Source organism: Elephantulus edwardii, unplaced genomic scaffold (assembly GCF_000299155.1).
Source record: "Elephantulus edwardii isolate Elephantulus edwardi_28Jun2011 unplaced genomic scaffold, EleEdw1.0 scaffold00011, whole genome shotgun sequence".
NCBI lineage: Eukaryota > Metazoa > Chordata > Mammalia > Macroscelidea > Macroscelididae > Elephantulus > Elephantulus edwardii.
Genome location: NW_006399761.1, coordinates 20,586,809 through 20,608,001, shown reverse-complemented (window position 1 = coordinate 20,608,001; position 21,193 = coordinate 20,586,809). Strand labels below are relative to the sequence as shown.

Below are 21,193 nucleotides of genomic sequence, written 5' to 3'. Positions count from 1 at the left end.
GCCTTCTTTTTTTTTTCAGTAGAAGCAAGTTCAGGGCATTATTAGCTTGAGGGGAAAGGAATAACTGAGCAATGGTTGAGGTCGTTGGGATTCAGCCCTCCCACCCTGCTGTGTGATTAGCTCTGTCCAGCCTGGGGACAGGCTTGCGCAAGAAGCCTGGGAAGAAAGAAAGAAAGAACCCGTTAGGAAGTCTCAGCTTCTGAAGACATTTGATTTCCTTTTCCATGGCTATCTTAGTCACCTCCAATTCTGCCTTATTTTATAATCTGAGGATGGCAGGCGCATTGAAGATGTGATGGCATCACCAGGACATGATTGGAGGGAATTAACTTTGGCTCAGAAGAAAGGTCGTCAGACAAGGGCACAGGAGTTTATGTTCCTTAAACCCTGCAGCTCAGATAAATAGCTGCTGGTGAGTCACTTCTGACTAATGGTGACTCCATGGGTTGCAGAGGTGAAATGCCCCCCTGGGGATTTGGGAAAGTTGACTATTGAGTCATTCTACAGAGGTGCCACTGAGTGGACTTGAACCACCAACTTTTTGTTTAGTAGCTGGGGGCTTATGCATCTCTGCCACTTAAGAACACTTCATGGCTCGGATTCTTCTGAGAATGTCTTCGATGAGGAAGCATCTAGAACTACCCATAGCAAATGGAGAAAGTGAGTCCCCAGCGTGAAGTAAAGTAAGGTCTTCTGCCCACGTGCTTTGAAGGAGGATTTACACACTCCGAAGGTTTAGAAGCACTGGAAATGAACAGCAAAGCTGCTGGGGGAAGCCAAGTCCTGAGGCAGACTTGAATGATAATGGCTGGCAGTTCTTGTGACACGTGGTACCAGAGAGTACACGTGGTTCCTCACTGACTTACAAATGGGGTAGAGCCCTGGTGGCAAACTGGTTTGAGTGCTTGGCTGCTAACCACAAGGTCAGCAGTTCAAGCCCATCAGCCACTCCAGGGGACAGTGGTTTGCTTCCACACACAATACGGCCTTAGAAATCCGACAGGAGTTTTACAGCGTCTCTATGAGTTCTCAATCTCTTCACCATCCATCCTGACGCTGCCAATTGGTCCAGTGGTGAGAATCTTTGAGTCGCAAGCGACTTGATGGCACATAACAACAACAACAACAACTATGAGTTCTCATTGGCTCCAAGGCAGCATTTAATTTACACATGAGTGCTTCTGTCGTGATCCTGAGGTAAGGCCAGTACGTCTTCCTGCCTCTTTCTAAGGCAGAAGCTACTCAAGTGTAATGGAAAACTTAGTGTCGCACTTAAGCTATGCTGAACATTTGACATGAATTTCATTTAATCCTCCCAACAACACTGAATGTCATCTTTCTCATTGTAATGTTATTTATTAATGCTTTCCAGAACTTTCTCGCCAACTTTTTTTTTTCTCGCCAACTTTTTATCAGGAGAATTTTCATGCATAGAATGTACAACTGTTACAATGTCCATTTCTTTATATCTAATTACCCACCCTCAATCCTTAGGGATTTTTTGGTTTCAAAATGAGTTGTAGCCGTTGATGGGTGTCAGTCCTAAACACTTAAACCTGAGCTCATGAAATAGAAACCATTAGGTGTGTTATCTCTAATTTTCACAGGGGAAAATAAAACCGAGGCCTTCAATTCTGTGTCTTGGGGGCTGTGTACTAGACCCTTGGGCCTTCCCCATGAGTTAGTAAGCTGTATTTTTTTTAAAATAATGTGTAAGCTACCCGTGTTAAAAAACACTCAGACCAGGCTAATGAGAAATGAACTCTGTGGGAAGGAGGGGACACCCCCTGCTGAATTCCTGGGCCACGACTAATGGACCTGTGAGATGGACACTTAGCTCATTTCTCATTTTAAGAAATTTAGAAGTTGAGGTCACTGGCACATTTTGAACAGTTAACTCCTTCCTCTCGCCTCAAGAAGGGGAGTTTGATTAGCTAATTAGCCAAGTACTTCAGCAATGACATGGGCACTTAATGTCACTGAACATTTCCCCCCTTTTCTTCTCTTTCTGGGTGTGACTAAATGGCCTGCAGCATGCTGCGTGGTTGCTGGTAAGACAGGAAATGGGGTAAGTGAATTTGGGAGGGAATTTTCATTGCCATTTAAATACAAGCTACTTCATTCTTAAACCATGTTTGCTATTACTACTATCTGTCTCTCAGAGTGAGCTCACTAGCTACCAGAGACACTGGTGCAAAGAGAAAATTTGTATTCTGTCACATTTAGGACGTCAACCTCTTTTTTTAGTCTGTTTATTTGCATATCATATTTGAACTTCATTACATCAGATTCTTTTTTTTTGTAAAAAAATAGATTTAATGTGAATATAAACAAATTTTATATCCTTTAGATACATTAATGATATAGTTTAGGCAGTTATTATAAAAGTATTTATAAGTTATAAAATATTTAATATTACATATAATTTTAATATATAAAAATATTTATAAATTATTATAAAAGAACATTTCTTTTATATCAGTCTCAGAAATCTGGAAAAAATGAATGGTATTGTAAGAGATATAAAGTAAAATCGTACTTAAACTTAACAATAGTGGGTTTATAGTTTTCAGATGAAGCATAAGTAGATGGGGTCCGTGTGGTTGGAATTTACTTGATGGCAGTGATTTTTCCTCTGTTTTATTTTACATATTTAGTTACTTGGCAGATAAGTAGCCAAGATTTAAAAAAAGTCTGCCCATAATTCTTTATCTAGAAACTGTTAGAAGCCAGCTGTGGTTTAGAATCTAGAATTTTCCAGATTTTTAAAGTGTTATCAAGGATATATAACATACCTGTCCCCTCCAAAGTCTGGGATGGTACTATATACTCAAGCACTTTAACATTTCCATAATGCAACATGAATAGCCACACTATTTGATAAAGTTTATAAATAGCCATATGTATTCAGGACAGGATGTGGTTGCCAACTCAATGAAGGAGAGAGGAGGAGGAATACTAAATGTGTAGAGTTTTTTGGGTTTTGAAACAAAAATTCTGTTATCATTATAAAAAGGGCTTGATGATGGGGGGGACACAGACAGTAATCGTAGGGTCACACAGTTTGATGGGTGGAGCAAGGCGGGGGTGAATGAAATGGGAAAGATCTGGTGTGAACAACAATGTATATATGAACTTTGTAAATAAACCAGTATAAAGTAAAATTATTTTTTTTTTTAGGAAAAGGTGGTGTGATAGTGGGCATAGAACAATGGTGATTGGTATTTATAAAACACAATATATGACAATGATCTGTTTTTTTCTATATGAGACACAATGTAAATAAAGGAATATGTGAAACACAAGATATATGAATGAAGCAAAAGGTATACAAATTTTGTATGCAAACCAATATAAAATAAAAAATTATTTTAAAAAAACCCAAAAAATACCCACTAAGTAACTGTTTGTAATTACTCTAACATGGTTTTTATTTGAATAAAACAGTGATAGTTGTTGATTTGTTTTTTAAAAGAAAGCTTGATGGTTTCCAGAGGTACCTGTGTTACTTTAGGGAGAAATAGTTCTCAGAGGTGTGGGGACTTGATTGCTGCTAAACGCCGTGGAGTCAAGAATGACACGTAGCGACCCAGTGAGCTGTGAATCCCTGTCCTGTGTCATCCTCCTCACCTCTGACATGCTCCACACCCCCACCCCGACCCCGTTACAGTCACTGGGACAAATTCTCAATTGCTTGTGATTGGACCCCATGTTGTTTGAGAAATCCATTAGTGCAGGCACAGCGTGCTGTTTCTAAATGCTGTCAGTTGGCATTTTTGCTGTTCGTGCACTGTTTTCATTCCTTCTTGAGAGATTTTTAATTAAACTTACTTCACAAGGAGGTATTAGGGAAACAGAAAAAGACATTAATAGGATAGGAATCTTTTCTCTCAGTGTTTCTAGTTCACTCCAGGTCAAAGTTATGTGGAGGAATTGCTATTAAATATTCAAGTCAAGAAGATTGGAAAAAATTTAAAAAATGAGAGGTGGACAGTGACTAGGGATGATAGAAGGAGAATGGGTGCCTTTGAGCTGTAGTGCTGGAGAAGAGTATTGATTATACCATGGACTGCTAGGAGAACAAACAAATTCATTCTAGAGAGGGTGAGACCAGTCTGCTTCTTGGAGGCAAGGACTCTGAAGCTTCATCTGATACACTTTGGACATGTTGCAAGGAGGGACCAGTCCTTGAAGAGGGACGTCATGCTTGGGAGGGTGGAGGGACAGCGCAGGAGAGGAAGACCCTCGATGAGATGGATTGATTCAGTGACTGGGTAATGGGGTAAGTGTTTGGGAGACAGTAAGTCTGGCACAGGATAGATCAGGGTTTAGGGCTGTTGTACATAGGGTCGCTTTGAGTACCCCAAAACTCGATGGCATGTAACAACAATTGCTTTGGGCATTTTGGTTCATCTGCAAAGTCTTTCATTGGTGCTGGGTCTATGGCAAAACTGATTGCAGATGACATCCTCACAGTGATTAGAGAGAAATACTATTATGAGGCCTAAATGATGACTTCACTACCTTAAACCAAAGCCGTTGCCAGTTCCGACTCCTAGGGACCCATTGGGACAGGGCTGGATTGGCCACATTGGATTTCTAAGACTGTTCCCTTTAGGAAAGCTGCCTGCCATCTCTCTCCACCCCAGAGCTCCTGGTAGGTTCAGACTGCTGGTCGTATGGCCACCATCTCAGCTCTTAACCACCACACCCTGGAGCTCCAACGAGTGTTGTTGTTCATGTTGTCGAGTCAGATCTGATTCATAGCTGACCATCCAGCGGGCTTTCAGAGGCTGTAAATCACATGGGAAGAGAAAGTGATCTTTCTCCTGTGGAATAGCTGGTGGATTCGAACCACTTACCTCTGAGTTGGCAGTGCAACTCGGTACTCATTAAGCCATGAGCATTTGTCTTTTTTTTTTTCTATAATTATATTTTATTAATTTTCATAAACATTTACAGAGATTTTGGGCTTCCACTCATTCATTGTTGCACTATTCTCTCTACCCTCCTCCCAGTTTGTTCTTGTCCAAATGCCACAGTGCTTGTCAAAGCCAGTTCTGATTAATCTTCTTTGTCAGTGTATCCTTTGCCATTCCCTATCACTCCTCCCTGAGAGAGACTTCACTCTGAGTCATAAGGAAAAGGGGACGGCGTATTCTCTTAGCTACTTCCTGCTGAAAAGGGACGCTGTGGGTTTCAGGGTGAAGATCTTCTCTCACTACTCTAAAGGGCCCCTTTGGCAGTAGGAAACACATAGACTATTATGGAGATTGATTTTGGAATTCAGATGCACTCTTATTGATTGTGCTTGGCTGTACATGTACATATCCTTCAAGATGTATCATGGGGGTGTTGCACCCTAGAAGACACAAATTTGACTAACAAGTTATAAGTACATGAGTCTAAAAATTATGGAAAAGTAAAAGAAAAGATTCTTTCATTGTTTTACAAACACTCCCCCTCAAACACATGTGAAGAAAGAATCATCCTTGAAAACTTTACCTGAAGTTATTTTAGAAAAATTATCAGCCGCATTTCCATTTTCAGGGTTATTAATCTTCATCAGGCAAATTAAATATTACCTTTTTTTTTTTTTGCCTTTTATGTAACAGTGAGGTATCCAAGATGCCTGTTAACCCTTTCTTTTTTTTTTTCTTTTTTTTTTTAACCCTTTCTTTTAACTTCTTAATCTGGAAGGGAGTGCTGAAAAGTCAACCAAAACCCATCCCTAGTTGATGCTATTTAATTAGACTTTTCAACTGTGATACTGTTTGTGTGGAAATAGCATTAGTTAAATTATGGACACAATATTAAGATAGTCTTTTAACACCTCAAGTGTTTTGGATAGTCAGAAAATTTGGAACACTTTTTATAAAACTGCACACTTGATGTTTGGATAAATCCATGACTGCAGAGAAGTAATTTGATTATTTGTAAGATGTAGAATTTATCTAGATACCTCTTCATCGTTAAGGCAAAAATCCCAAACTTATGAAAGTGCTCTGCAGTATGTTTTTGTTCATTGCCGTCGAGTCGAGCACGACTCATAGTGACCCTATGAACAAAAAACCTGAAACGTTTCTATAACTATGATTTGTCAAAGTTCATAGAGTTTCCAGAAGCATATAATTTAGGAAGTGGATGCCACTCCTGCTTCCAACTCTGCGTTATATAACAAGTTATATTCTCAGCTTGTTACAGAGTGGGTAGACCAACTATATTTTAATTTGCTGTTTTAGAAGAACACAAATCTTTATATTTTTTTAAAGATCAGTTTGATTTATCCATTAATTAAATTGCTTCTTTTTCCTATCTGTTAGTCATATCTTTCCCTCTTGCAGAATGAGATTACAACATTTGTTGCTTCTAAGAGGTGGCAGAAATAGGTCATTAAAAAGGATGCTTCATATACTGACCTAAAGATCTCTTTTATTAGAAGGAGGGTTTGAACATATTTGAAATCGAAAGTGGGTTTAGTTGTTTGTTGGTGGTATTGTCTTGTTCACAGTGGAGAAGAGCAGTTTTAATAATACTATAACCACGTTTTCTCTTTCCTTTTCCCTCAGTTCCTCTCTGTCACCGATTTTATGTTATAAACTAAAGCTAGATCTCATCATGGGGACTTCCCCAAATCTATATATTGGCTCATGAGTAGATTTGGGGGAAATGTCAGGTTTTTATTGAGACATTTTTCTAATACTATACTGATGAGCATATCAGAATGTTGATACTTCAGGATTTAGTATGTCTGCTTCTGTAGTAAAGAGAAAAAAAAAGTATAGATTTTACATTGACTTCCCAAAAAGTAAGCCCCGTTTTCAGCAAGAGAGTAGACGTAAGTGTTTTCAGTCTGAACTTTAATGTAATACAATTTTGCAGTTTTCCAAACAACAGACCAGTTGTTGCTTATGCCTGACATCCCCGTCCACGTGTGTTAGAATGAAGCAGATAGAGTTTATTCTTGGGTGTCTCTGGGTGGATATGAACTTTTAGCCTTTAGGATAGTAGCTGAGCACTTTAACCATTAACACCAACCATTGCACAAACATTGCCACTCCAAACAATAAGCAGATCCCTCTGTTCCAGCTTTCAGGGTTTTCATACATAAATCCTGGAATCTGGTGGTTCTCACTTAGGAAAAAACCACATTATTTAGTATGCTTTGATAATTGAAAAAAATATATGTGACTTTTTAAACCAGTCATGCCTTGATTAATCTACTAGAATATGAGATTCATGAAGTCAGGACTTGTAGTTTATTCTTTTGTGTTCTCTCTTGATGTGTAAAAATAGTACCTGACACATGTTGGACATTCTATAAATATTTTGAAAATAATTGTCCTTAACTTTAATAATTAAGAAAAAATACAGGGTTGGGTTTTTTGGTGTGGTGTGTTTTTCCCCCCCATGACCATCATAAATCTTTATGTTATTTAGAAAGCAGAGCTTGTCGCTGGGCAGAAATGATATAATTCAACTCAAAGAAGCGTTCAAGTGGATAACTCACCCCCTGTTCTCAGAGGAGCTAGGTGTTCCCGTTGATGGAAAGGTATTGCTGGGTGAATCTTGATCATTGCATTGTCACACTTGGGGAAGCACAAGGAGTCATCTATAAATAATGCACAGAAGAATTGGAACACCTTTTCAATGTTGAACTCTTAACAGTCTTAAATTGAGGCTGATGCTTTTCTTTTTTCTTTTTTTTTCTTCTATCATATAAAAATATATATATATATATATTTTTTTTTTTCTTAATAAAAGTTTACAAAAACTTTGGATTTCCATTCATTTATTGTTACACACTTTCTTCCTTTTTTATTTTACTTTTTTTGAATCTTAAGACTCTTAGGAGTGTAGGGGGTGCAATTTATCCTAATTGACCTTCAGAGGTTAGAAATGAGTCTTTGTTTTCAGTGTATTTATCATTTCACTGGAAAGAGTTTTACTGAGACAGCTCGCTCTGCTGTGGAGTCACTTGTGACCCTCCGTTGAGTTTCAGAGGCTGCCCCCTCTTTGTGCCTGTGATTACCCATTGCTACCGACTACACCACCATAAGTGGCTGCATTAAGATAAAGCCATAGCTCTAATGATGGAGAGACAGTGGAGGGCTGTTCAGTTTGGCTTATCTGTGGCATATCTGGCTTTTCAGATTTGTAGACAGAACCTGAACAAGTGCGATGGGCACGAGCCCAAACCCCTCACAACCTTCTTAGCCTGTTTAGGCCCAGGTGTCTTCCAGGCAGAACTTGCTGGAATCAGGACACTTAGCCATCTCTCCTATTCCAGAATGGACCCTACCTCATTCTCTGGAATGCTTTCAGTTCCAGGGAGGAGCACAGCAGGTTTTCAGATGTGGAAACAGCTCACCCTAAATGAAATCTTTGGAGTACATCACCTTGCCTCATCTTTTTGTTTGAAGGAAATTCCCTGAATAGTAGACACACCCCTGAATATTGGACACACCCCACTTCACGTGAAATTACTACATCATCTTCTACAATTAAAAGAATGGGGCTTTTTTCACCTCCTCTCTCAAAGCCATCCTGTATTCTATAACGCCGTTTCCCTTTGGTGTTGAGAATGAGCTCCAACTGTCCTTTAAACCGACTACTGAGAGGATAGAGGAGAAGAAGATCACTTCACAGCCAGTGTGAAGAGGAAACGAGGTAATGAAAGTGCTTTGGAAATTAGAGAAATCATTGATGCAAAATATTTTTACCTCGAATTTCAGTTTTGAAGCACAAATAATTTTACACATTGAACTAGTGAGAACAGAAAATAGAAAACAAAAGATGCAAAAATGTTCTAATTAACCCAGGTTGGATGCAGTTTTGAGTAAAAGGAACATGGTGTTCATTTTCAGTTTTATTTTGTAGATTAAAATAGAAAGCAGAAAAAGTAACTATCTCCTGTGATCGTCACATATAAATAATAAGGCTTGCTGATCATTTATTCTATACCATAAACACAGAATTCAGTAACTACAGAATTCAATTAAAAAAAACAACAACTACCGTATAGGTGTGAAACTTCAGCCTTTTCCTTCATACGGAATTTTAAACATTCTAAATGTAGACAGGTGCATGCAAAATATGAAAACCATGCTTTTTAAGTGCACAGGGATATTCATTATAGCTGTTTCCCCCCTCAACAATAGAAGAACATTCCACAACGTAAATGTTCTGCAGTCTTGAGAGTTGAAAAGGTGTCAGTGATAAATATTACCTGAATAGGGCAAAAGAATCCATAATATCCCAAGTTATACATTGTCATTGTTAAGAATAGCTAGAAGATAGCGCATCAAACTGTTAATAACCCCACCCACCTGAACAGAGTGGGATTGGAAAAAAACTATGTTGGAATATTTTATAGTCCGCGTGTAACACTTTTGTACAAATAATTATATCTCTTTTAAATGCAAGTCTATTAAGCAGCTTTAGCATTTTTAAAGAGAACGTCCCAAAAGGCTTTTAAGGATGTGAATAAATTGTTTCATGCATTGGTAATCGTTATAATCATAATAAGAAGCAAGTCTTATTTATTAAGAAATAATTCTCTTTTTTAGTTAGTATTTTCTTCCTGGTCCCCAAATGCTCATTCATCTTCACAATTAATTATTCTACATGTGAAAAAAAACAACAAAACAAAACACAAACCAACCAACCAACCAAACATGCAAAACCAACCAAACATGCAAAACTTGGCCTTTTAGAATTGATTGAAATATTTCTTGGTTGAATATGTAGTGACTGAATTTTAGAAGTCTTTAAGAAAAAAAAATATTTTTCCCAGCAATTCCACTTACTGGGAATATACCCCAAAAAGACCATAGCTGACATCCAAGCAGATATACGCACACCCATGTTTATTGTGGCTTTGTTCACAATAGCAAGGAGCTGGAAACAACCTAAGTGCCTATCAACAAACGAATGGATAGAGAAGCTGTGGTATATTCACACAATGGAACACTACACTGCATTGAAAAACAAAGAACTCATGCAAAATTATTCAAAATGGGTGACCCTGGAGGACATTATGCTGAGTGAAGTATCTCAGTCACAAAAGGACAAATACTGCATGGTGCCACTGTTGTAAAACGGGACTGACATTGGATTTGGGGGGAGACTGAGAAAGATGGAATAAATAATGTATACTTCATTGAAACAGATGAGGGAGAAAACTGTTTAAAAGGGATATGTGATTAGGTATTTTTGTTATGACAGGAGCCCAGAGGGAAGGCTGCATAGTGGAGTGGAACTGGGGGGAGGGATTGTAAAACAATGAAAGAATTTTTTGTTTACTTTTACAAGAAGTAGTGTACTAGCGGGGAGGGTTGGGAGGGGAGAAAAGTGCAACAATGAATGAATGGAAATCAAAAGTCTCTGTAAATTTTCTTTGAAATTAATAATAAAAAATAAATTTCTCAGAAGGTCTCTGTATAGTTGACTTGAGAATTTGAAGGCAGTAGTAATTCTCATTTTCCTTGTCATTCATTCTTCTGAGCTAGTCTTTGAGGGTGAATTTCTGTCCCATTCACAAATTGCTCATTGTCGGTTTCCTTTTGCTCATTTGTAAACTGTCTTTATAATTTTTAGAGCTTCTTTGAAGTGAGTGTGGTCTTTGCTCACCCAGAAACAGTTGAGGATTGCCACTTCCTGTAAGTTGCCTGGTAAACAATGTCAATTTTGTAATGTTTTTAATGCTCTTTGGTTTTCATGGAAATAGTATTGTGTTCCTTCTTAATGAGCAGGCTAGGACTTGCCATGTCCTGTTGTTGTTATGTTATTGTTGTTGTTGTGTACCGTCCAGTTGGAACTGATCCATAGGTGATCTTCCAGCGGGTTTTCTGAGGCAGTTAATCATATGGGAGGGGATTGCCTATCTTTCTCCTGCAGAGCGGCTGGTGGCCTAGAACCATATTCCTTCGAGATTGTAGCACAGCTTCTTGCCACTAGGCTACCAGAGCTCCCTTGTCATGTCCTAGTAGATTTAAAATGTGTCTTCTAGAACAATGATCTAGATTGATCAGTGTCTTTCAGGGGGATTTATTCTCTCTCCACAAGACTCAGTCTTTAGCAGTCATGTTGTATAAAGTAGGTGTGAATCATATTTTCCCCTAAATAAATTTATTAACTTTCAACATCAACTTTTTATTTTATTATAGAGGTGAAGTATGCCCAGATTGCTTTAAGCCAGCTAAAAATAAGCAGGTAAGACTTTTACTTCTTTTTCTTGTGAGTTGTATCTGAGCTGAATATTCAAATTAACGATATGACAAAGGATGTGTTTTAGAGATGTGACAACTCTGTTATAACCAGACTCAGGTCTTTAAAATATTTCCATTTACTACGTTTATTTTTATTTCATTCAGTTCTCAACACCTTTGCCTCTGACGAGGCACTTGAAGCTCACAAACATCCTCCCCTAAAGTTGTTATTTTTAGAACAAGCGTTTCAGTGTTTCCCATTCGGGGAAATTCACCTTTTAGATTTTAATCCCAAAATGACATCATCTGGGAAAATCCTTGGTAAATACCATCAGCATTCCAGAAGCTTGGCTAATACCTATCTTTCCCTGAAATTTGTGTTTCAAAAATAAAACTCAAAGTAAGTGATTTTTCTTAGGATGATGATCTTGTTTGCCCCAAGTTGGAAATGACCCATCGCTGAGTTTCCAGTGGATTTTCAGAGGCAATAAATCGCACAGGACGAGATTGCCCACCCTTCTCCTGTAGCAGCTGGTAGATTCACTGCCTGGCTGTGGGATTGCAGCACAGCTTCTTACCACAAGGCCTCCAAAGTTGTTCCCTATCACATATAATTCACCAGTTCTTAGGATAATGGTGAATAAGCATAATCCGTAGTAGTCGAACCCTTATTCATGCAGTGATTAGAGCTCTGCTAACTGGAAGGTTGGCGTTTTGAATCCACTCAGTGCCTCTGAGGGAGCAAAGAATGAGGGGCTGAACTGCCAAAGATTTAAAACAAAACCCAAAGCCAAACCGCAGCGAGTGTACTGCTGTTGAGTCAGCTCTGACTTAGGGTGACCCTCTGTTGGGTTTCTGAGGCTGTACATCTATGGGAAGAGATTACACATCTTTCTCTTGAAGATATGAACTGCCGACCTTTTCATTAGCAGGCCGGTGTGTTGTGCACACTACCACCAGGGCTCCTTGAAAACCTTAGGAGATAGTTCCACTCTGTCGCATTGACGTCAGCCAACAACACCTAACAGCAATGTTTCAGGCGACATTTGCCAAAAGCGAGGTTAACTCATGGTTTTCACATTAACGAGCTGGTTAGCTGGGGTGCACTCTTAGTTAACGTGGCGCCCGGCGCTATACTGACAAACTTTCACATTCCAATTCCATAGCTTCTTTAGTGCAGACTCAGACACTGCTACCTGCTTCTTTACAGACATCATTTTATTGTTGGCTTGTTAAAAAATAATATACATTTGTTGTTTATAAAAGTATCTGTTGGGGTTTTCCCCCCTTCCATTTGACTATTTGCTGGACTATACAAAACTGGGGGAAAATTCCTTTATTATAATAGTTACCAAATGCCCTCTGTAGGAGCAATTAGACATGAACTTTGTACATAAACCAGTATAGAACTTAAATATTTAAAAAAAAAAAAAAAGACAGCCAGTCCGAAGCAGTTTGCCTTTCCTCACACCGTGGCCCATCTAGAACATGACCTGTTTGATCAGGTACTTGCAGTAAATACCTGATAGCTGCTCCAGGTTGGAGGTGCCCAGGTTCCTGCTCAGAAGTCCCTATGCTGTCACTGCTGATTCCACGCTGCCACACACCTTGGCTCCTTGGGATGTGCTGCCCAAAGGATCTAGAAATGACCCTTCTTTATTTATATTGACTGTCTGATTGTATTTTTGCTACCTTTGAGGAACTATATGAGTTACAGCATCAGATAGTGGGATAAGGAACTTTTCACCAAAGTGTCATTGATCTGAGGCCTTTTAGCCAATGGGAGTTTTAGGGACTTAAATGTCATTTTTTGGCTTCATGGCTTAAAGTGAGTTGAATGACATTTTGAGATTCTCTCAGGCTTAAATTTTCACGTCTTATCAAACAGGTAGTCAGTTCTGCCCTTAAAATACCTTTTAGAATTCTGAATCCCTCAGAGAATGGTTCAGAAAATCATTACCCCCGCTGGTTATAAACTATTGAGAGGCCTCAGGTGAGCTCCTCTGCTATCAAATGGATTTTCTCATAATGAAATAAATCATTGTGATGTATCATGGTACCAAATGTCTGTGTTCTACATATGCCCTAATTAGGGTCAGTGTGTGTACCATGTAGTTTGGCTTTGCTTGTCCTCAAACACCTAAACAAGGACATTTGTTGTGATGCCCTTCTGTTCACTTAGTGGGTTTGCTGGGGCTTTGTGTGGCTCTGAGTAATGACCAGAGGTTGAGTCCCAGGGCCGCTGGTCCACCCTGTTATATCCTGGCATTCAATTTCTAAATTATAGACTGTGACTGTAGAAGAGATACAGGGAATAAAGGTGACTGGATCAATCCAATGCCTTTAGAGACTCAAAAATTGTTTCCTGCAATGTCATCCATTTTGTACTGGTGTCTCACATTTTTAAAAGAGTGAGCAGGACAGTGAAGGTGACCTGTGCTCTAGATCGATCTGGTATTTTTAAAAAATTGTTTTTCATTTAATCATTGCAAAAAGAGCAGTTACAATATGGGGTGGCCGAGTCTGACTTCTGCCCACTTCATAAGGGGACGTTTTCCCCATCAATAATATCCATGTAAAAAAAAATATCCATAGCAGCAAACAGATAGCTGCTCGATCAGACAAACACACCCCCTCATGCCTCCTGCACCTATTTCCACCGGTCACTTGATTTGATATTTGTTGTTGACTCACAGACTTTACTCACAATTGTTGCACCACAAGTGGGTGTATTAGGAAATGGGTTGGAGAGTGAGAGAGGAAAAGAATATCTCACAATACAAGTTCAGGTTTAGTCCAGCAATCCCAAGCCATAGTAACAGTAAAACATAATTCCTTAATTAGTAAAAGTTCTGGTTTCAGTTCAATAATACAAATTCAAGAAGTCTCTAGGTTTGCCTTAGAGCGGTTATAAGTCAGCTTCTCCTCAAGCATCCAGCAAGAACAGTAAGACCTCTCTAACTGTTCTTATCGCAGGGCTCCTCTGGTTACACCTTGCCACAGTTTCTCCACAGCAGTGCCACAGTCTCTTCCCCATAATCGGAGTCTAGCTTTCACTAGGGTCTTGTTCCAGTCTCCCTCAAGTCTTGCTGCTCGGGGTAGGAATCTCTCTCAACCTCAATCTCTCTCTCTCTCTCTGGGTCTCTCTGTCTCTCTGGGTCTCTCTCTCGTCCTAGTCCCACAGCTTCTGATGATTTGCAAGGCCATGTGTTTGCAGTTAAGGTAGCTGGAGACCAGCAAGGGCTAATGCAATGGCTAGAATAACCAACTTTTAAACTAACACCACAATCATTCATATACATTTTGTTTTACAGTATTAATTTCAGTTGATCTGGTGCCTTTTATCACAACATCTCATCAAATCTTCACTGTTCCCTGCCTTGCCCCTTCAACCCACCTGTCAATCCACCAATCTCTTTTGCCCTACTATTTTTCACTCCAGCTTCTTCCTACTCTACTCATTTCTCCCCTTCCCTTCCACCTCCGCAGCTGAACAGTTACACATGCCCTGTTCCAGGTTTCTAATTGCAATACCCATATTGTGCATTTGTTCATTCTTTCCTACCTGGTAATTTGGATATACACTTGCGTTATGTGTCTGACTATCAATCAAAAGGCCAATAATTGAAATTTGATGACCTACCAGCTACTACACAGGAGGCAGGTGAGCGTTCTCCTCCCATAAAGACACACAGCTTTGGAAATCCGGGAGAGAGAGTGAGAGTCGCGGGAGACAGAGGTGAGGTTGGCTGAAGAGAAGGTTTTTGAAGCATACCTGTTACATAAAGACAGCTGTGAATGATATGTCTGTTTCTTTTTGTGACACTGTTAGGTATGTAAAATAGTAAAAATTCTCCAGGGATGTTATCTGTTCCACCTCTGCTGTTGTTTTCTTGTCTAGGTAATGCCTTGTCTTTTCTTTGTGCCCTATACAGTCAGTGTTCACCAGAATGGCAGTTCTGAAAGCTCTGAATAAGATAAAAGAAGAGGATTTCCGCAAGTAAGAACTGAAGACGTTTTAGGGTTGGAATTTGAGAATAAAAGGAATGTTTAAGACAAGACTGGATGTATTTCAGGGACTAGGATTTTTGCCTTAGTCATCCTTTTTCCACATTCCCTGGCACAGAGCCTGCCATGTCATGACACTCAGTAAATATTTCTTAAATAGTGTTTGAATCTATGAATGATCCAACTTCCTTATATAATCTTGTAGAAGAAGGTCTTGCGCTCCAAAAAGGGCATTAACTTGCCCAAGATTTTGAGCAGATGTAGAGCATGAACTTAGAACCAGGCTCTCGCCCGTCAGCCCAGGTATTGGTCCCATCATGTTGCTCAACACATTTTTCCTAGACTCTCCCATCCCCCACGGAGGAAAGGCCAGCCTGGATTGTACAGCTGAGCTGGACCAGGCAGAGTTCCAGTCCATCCTCTGTAGGACTGCTGGGAGTGGGCGCCAGGTCGATGTCACCTGACAACCACCACCACAGAGGGAGAAAAGGCACTGAAGTCCTCACTTGTTAGAATGTGTTGCAATACAACAAGTCTTATATTCTGAGTCTTGGCGCACTCATTTTTTTTTAAAGAAAATATCTTCCTAGTTGTTCGTTCAGAATATCCTTGAGTTAAGTGTCCAATAATGACATTATCAGAAAGACTTCATGTGTTTTTCTGACCAAGAGGATTCTGTGACTGGGGCCTGAATGTAACACGATGACCGGCTGAGGGAGGGTGGGTGGTGTACGTCCACCCAGGGGCTCCTTGGACGGAAGGCCGAGTACTCTGCTTCTGAAGAATGGCTCATTGAAAGCTCATTTCTGTTCTACTTCCCTGGGTTCACATGAGTCAGAACCTCCCATGTTTGCTTTTGTGTTGTTTGGTTTTTTTTTTCTTTTAAAACTGGTACTGACTGAAAACAGGTATCATAATAGAAATCTTTTTAATGAAATGTCAGCAAGTGAGGATGATTACCCTGTACAAACAGTAGAGTTGAGTCTCCAAATGATTTCTCTGTTTAAGACGTCTCGTGAAACGACATGAAATTGTTAGAAGATGCACATCCGAGGTGAAGGAGGCTCTAGACCAGCTGGTTAGCGGCTCCCCGAGTTCCCGGATGGGGACCAGAAAGGAAGCCCTGCACTTTACTACCCATCCACATTTGGACTGGAGCTTCTTAAAAAGCAGAGCTTGCCTGTGTTCTCCTGTTTCTAATGCTGTGCTCTGATTCCCAAGGCCATGGTGTGGGAGAAAGGGGGATAAAAAAATGGCATAGTGCCTTCTCCACAGATGGGACTTACCCACGTGGCCGGACCCTCTGCACACCAGCTAGAACCGGATGACAGACGATCCTGTCAGCAAGCAGCAGATGTCTCTGGAGAACAGGACGTCTAAAGCCCAGACAGGCTCCCACTCCAAGTATACGTTGTTGGATTTTGCCCCCTACACATCTCGAGGCTGTTGAAATGATTACCTGGGGAGAGGAAGGGTAGGAGCAGAGCCCTGATTTACTGACGTGGTGTCACTGACATGAAAACAAATGCTGCTCCAGAGACTGGAAGGGCCTTTATTGCTTCAAACCTTGAGACTCACTCAGGAGAGCTCAGAGCTGGACAGACTCGGGCACCACGTGTGTCGCAGACAATGCCGATTCGTCTCGCTTCCATGATTGAATATCGGGATATCAGGCTCAGTCAAATGTGTTTTGTTTTACAGGCAGTTCCCTTGCCCTCCACTCTCGCCAAAGGCCGCGTGCACCGTTCTCGAGATTGAATGTGCTCACGGGGCCGTTTTTGTGGCTGGTAAGTATCTAGACTCTCCACTTGCTTCGTCACCTTCCTCCTCTTTCTGAACAACCCAGCCAGCTCCTCCTGCTCCTGCTGCATCCCATTCTGGCCGTTGGTATTCCCTTCGGATTAGTTACTCGTGGGCAGCAGAGCTGAGCGGTAAAGCTCACCTCAGGCTCCGTCCACAAGCTTACCTCGGGGGGACCTGTTACCTGACACGCCAAAGGGAAATGATGACGCTTCCCAAGTTTTGTTAACTTCCAGCCGGGATGGCCCCGTGGAAATAGGGGTCGGTGCGGAACGCAGGGACTGGTCAGGAGAAAGACAGCAGACAGGAGGTGTTTGCTAACCTGAGAGTCAGTTTGAAATAAAGAATTTAATTCTCTCCAAAATGACTAAATACTTTTAGCTTCGACCAGACAAAGCCCCTCAAAAAAAAACCACCAAAACGAAAAAACCCAAACTGCACTGGCTTTCCCAGGAGGTGACCTAGCAGACAACTTTTGTTTTGAAAGTTGTCAGTGTTTCATAAGCAGAGCTGAAATGAAATTGCCCCTTGGCCTTAATTATCACTCCCCAGTGCCTGGGCACTGGGAGCTTCCCTGACTTAGTTTTATTCTAAAGCCATGAGTCATATTCTGGTAGCAAGTTTTTCTGAGTTTGTGTGTATGTGTGCTTTTTTTAAATTACTAAAACTTAAAAAATTTCCTGTATTGGAACTTTTTTGGCCTACATTATCACCAAAGATTATTACATTGAAAGTAGTATTATTTCGGTGTAAAAGCACTTGTTGCACTTTGTTTTTTTTAAAAAAATAAATCTTTGTTTTCTTCTGTAACATTGAAACGTCTCCACGCAGCGGTTCAGATGAGTGAATGAATACATTACTTTAGAGCCTCATTTGATGCACTGTGCCTGTCCTGTCTGACTGTCTCTGCTCTTGTTACCTGTAGGTCTGTTTCTTTAATGACCTACCTGTCTGTGTCTTGTCTCCCCAAGTTAGAGTGTGAGCAAGTTGAGAGTTGAGTTTGTCTTTGTTTCACGCAGTAACACCTACAAGTTGTGCATTCAGTGAGTAACTGACTGATGCTTTGCTTTGCATCCCATTGTATCCCATTGTGTTCCTCACACCATACCATCTCTTTGTCAGGGAGATACAACAAATACTCCAGGACCCTACCCCAAACTCCATGGATAATCGATGGTGAAAGGAAGTTGGAGTCTTCAGTGGAAGAATTAATTTCAGATCATTTGCTGACAGTGTTCAAAGCAGAGAGTAAGTATTAGAATGTTGGCGGTTATCAATGCACCGTCACTCGCGAAGAGATTTTGTGGAGATGGCTCAAAGCGTCTGTCTATTTGGTGAGTCACCCCCGAGCCGAGCCTTTTGGCTGGCAGCTTCCCACATCCTGTGTCATATCATGGGCTTCCCTGGGGCTCAGGGATTTCTTTCCTCTTACAAATCTTCTTACTGTTCTCTCCTGAGGAAACTGTAGACAATTGAAACTGCCTTCAATGAATGCACTTCACCCTGAAGCTTGGGACACCTCAGCCTGTGCCTCTGTATTTGAGAACATGAGGAAGTTAAAACAAGAATATCTGGCTCAAGAATAATCAGTGGCTGTCTTCTAGTTCCTGTCTTCCCTCAGTGTCTTGGGATAAAGTTGAGGTCTAGAGACAATCAACCAGCTGCAGCCAGTTCACAAGGACTTGGTGGAAGCTGTGCTCTTTTCACAGTGTGGGTCTCACTGAGCTGTGTTACTGGGGTGATTCAGATCCTGCCTCAACAGGCCTGTCAGGTCCAAGGCAGCATAAAGCCTTTTGATTTCACCCCGCTTCAGACAAGAGGAAAGAGACTAAGATCTCAGTCCCAGGAAATCATCTCACATCAGGAGGAACTGCAGGCAGAGAGAGGCCACGTTATAGAATGAATTTCCTAGTAGAATGAAAAGGCTTTTCTTTTTAAGGAACCAGTTCCGACCTTTTCTCTGAAAAATCATTAGAGGAACCTTCTCTGGGAAGGGCACGCAGATGGCTTCACTGAGCTGTGGCTGCCCGTCCAGCTCCCTGGCTGGCCAGGAGGAAATGGAAGCACTTGAGACCACATCTCCCTTATAGAAGTGGGTTCACTCTCAGATAGGTGGGTCCTACCCCTTTAAGGAATTTGATTGTTATTCTTGAAATTATACACAGACACAGCCATTTCTCCAGGCACAATTCTGTGACCTCGGTCACGTTCTTTGAGTTGAATCACCATGCCTTCCCATCCTCCTTTTCGAAGTTTTTCCTCCCTTCATAACAAAAACTCACTCCCCACAAAGATTCCTACTCTAATCTTTCAAATTGTTGTTTTGAAGTTGACCTCCTTTAGATAGTTCTTAAAGGAGCATAATGTGTAATTCTTTACTGACTACCCTATTATTTCATTTTAGTAAGATGTTGTTGTTGTTGTGTGCCGTTGAGTTGCTTGCTACTCATAGCAACCCTATGTACAACAGCCCTAAACTCTGCTCTATCCTGTGCCAATCACACTGTCTCTGACACTCCCATCCTGATTACCCCAGTCACTGAATCAATCCACCTCATAGAGGGCCTTCCCCTCCTGTGCTGTCCCTCCACCCTACCAAGTATGATGTCCTTCTCCAAGGACTGGTCCCTCCTTACAACATGTCCAAAGTATGTTAGATGAAACTTCAGAATCCTTGCCTCCAAGGAGCCACCTGGTGTAACCCTTTCCAGGATGAAATCTGTTTGTTTTCCTAGCAACAAATAGATTTGTTTAATAAGATATTAAGGGATTTTTTTTAAGGTGGTTGTTTTAACACTGGGTCTCTCACTCTTCTACCTTGGAACTCTTAACCTCACCCCTCTTGTGCCCCTGCATTCACAGGGCGTAGGTTTGAGAAGCTCAGTGCCTTTCCACCGGTTTTCACAGAATAGGTCTCAGAGTGGAGCAGGCCGGCGCCTCATCTGACCCCAAGTGTGTTTCTCCTTGACTTCTTTTCTCTGATCCTTTCCCACTGTGAGCTCCAGGAAGTGATTGGCAGGAACGTCACCCTGAACTCTTTTGTTCCCAGCCATGCCCATGGCATGCCGGGTGGGGTTGGAGACTCTTGCGGGTCCTGTCATCAGAGTGTTTGTGGGGCGTTTCTTTTTGAACAGGGCCCCTTCCCTGAACTCCTGCAGTATCTCCACTCTTGTAAAGTCACATGGAAGTGGCTGAAGGAGCAGTGTCGTGTTTTCCGAAAGGCCCAGAGTGTGTAGATCCATAGCCTCTGTTCTTTCCCTTGTGTGGATAACTGCACGATAGGGCCTCTGCCTGAAAGATGGTTTATGTTCTAATGATTATCTCAGGGCAATAGTTTGAAGGGTTCATCCAGCCCCATTGCTCCAGAAAGTCAAGCATCCATGGGAATTTGAAACGTTGGTCTGACTCTTTCTAAGTAGACCATTTCGATAAGTGTCTTTCAGAATTGTTTACTGAATGGAGAAGGTACTAACCTGGTCACCCAGCATCTCCTAAACTGTTGTTATTGGTACTGACTGCCTTCAAGTCAAGCACGACTCATAGCGATCCTGTGAACAAAAGGCCTGGAGCTCCCCTACAACTATAGACATTTACCAAAATTTCCTAAACTACTAGCAGTGAAAACTTTGGTTGTTGCCGGGAGCTTTTTATGCGTGCACTGACTGTTCTCTGCACCCTCCCATCACAGGGGCCGCCTCTGTCACCCTGGAGGCCGCAGGTTTCCTGACCTACATGTGAGGGAACGAGGCAGGTGGGCAGGGGAAAGGCAGACCCAGCTCCAGGGAGCCCGTGCCTCTCAGCTTCGTGGGTGCCGCGTTGAACTCTTCTCAGGATCGCTGGGGAGCACAGTGTGTCCTCAACTATTCACTCAAAGGCTTGTGACTTGAACCTTCCTGGTGACACCAGAGAAGACAAGCCTCATTCTCTGCTTCCTCAAAGTATTAGAGCCACGCAGACCCATGGAGCAGTTAGTTCTCTTCTGCCACACTCGGAGGCGCTGTGTGTTGGCACTGACTCAACTCTAAATGCTCAATGAGCCCAAAGGACAGTTCCTGCGTTGGACTCGACTCACCCCAGTGGATCATGGCTTAGCCCTCATTGGTGCCACTTCTGAAGCCTGTTGACTCTGGCTGGAGGCGGCTCCGGTTGCTGTGGGTGTAATCAGTAACTTGATA

General features: G+C 41.4%; 1 protein-coding gene across 1 annotated transcript in view; it reads left to right on the top strand.

Moving 5' to 3' along the window:
* The window catches only part of PUS10 (pseudouridylate synthase 10), an 81,702-nt gene that overhangs the window by 42,889 nt on the left and 17,620 nt on the right, over positions 1-21,193 (top strand). Inside the window, exons 4-10 of the mRNA XM_006880944.1 lie at positions 2,034-2,068; positions 7,441-7,552; positions 10,600-10,661; positions 11,169-11,214; positions 15,146-15,210; positions 16,920-17,005; positions 18,141-18,266. Coding sequence (XP_006881006.1) covers positions 2,034-2,068; positions 7,441-7,552; positions 10,600-10,661; positions 11,169-11,214; positions 15,146-15,210; positions 16,920-17,005; positions 18,141-18,266 — 532 coding nt within the window. The remainder of the gene's footprint in view (positions 1-2,033; positions 2,069-7,440; positions 7,553-10,599; positions 10,662-11,168; positions 11,215-15,145; positions 15,211-16,919; positions 17,006-18,140; positions 18,267-21,193) is intronic.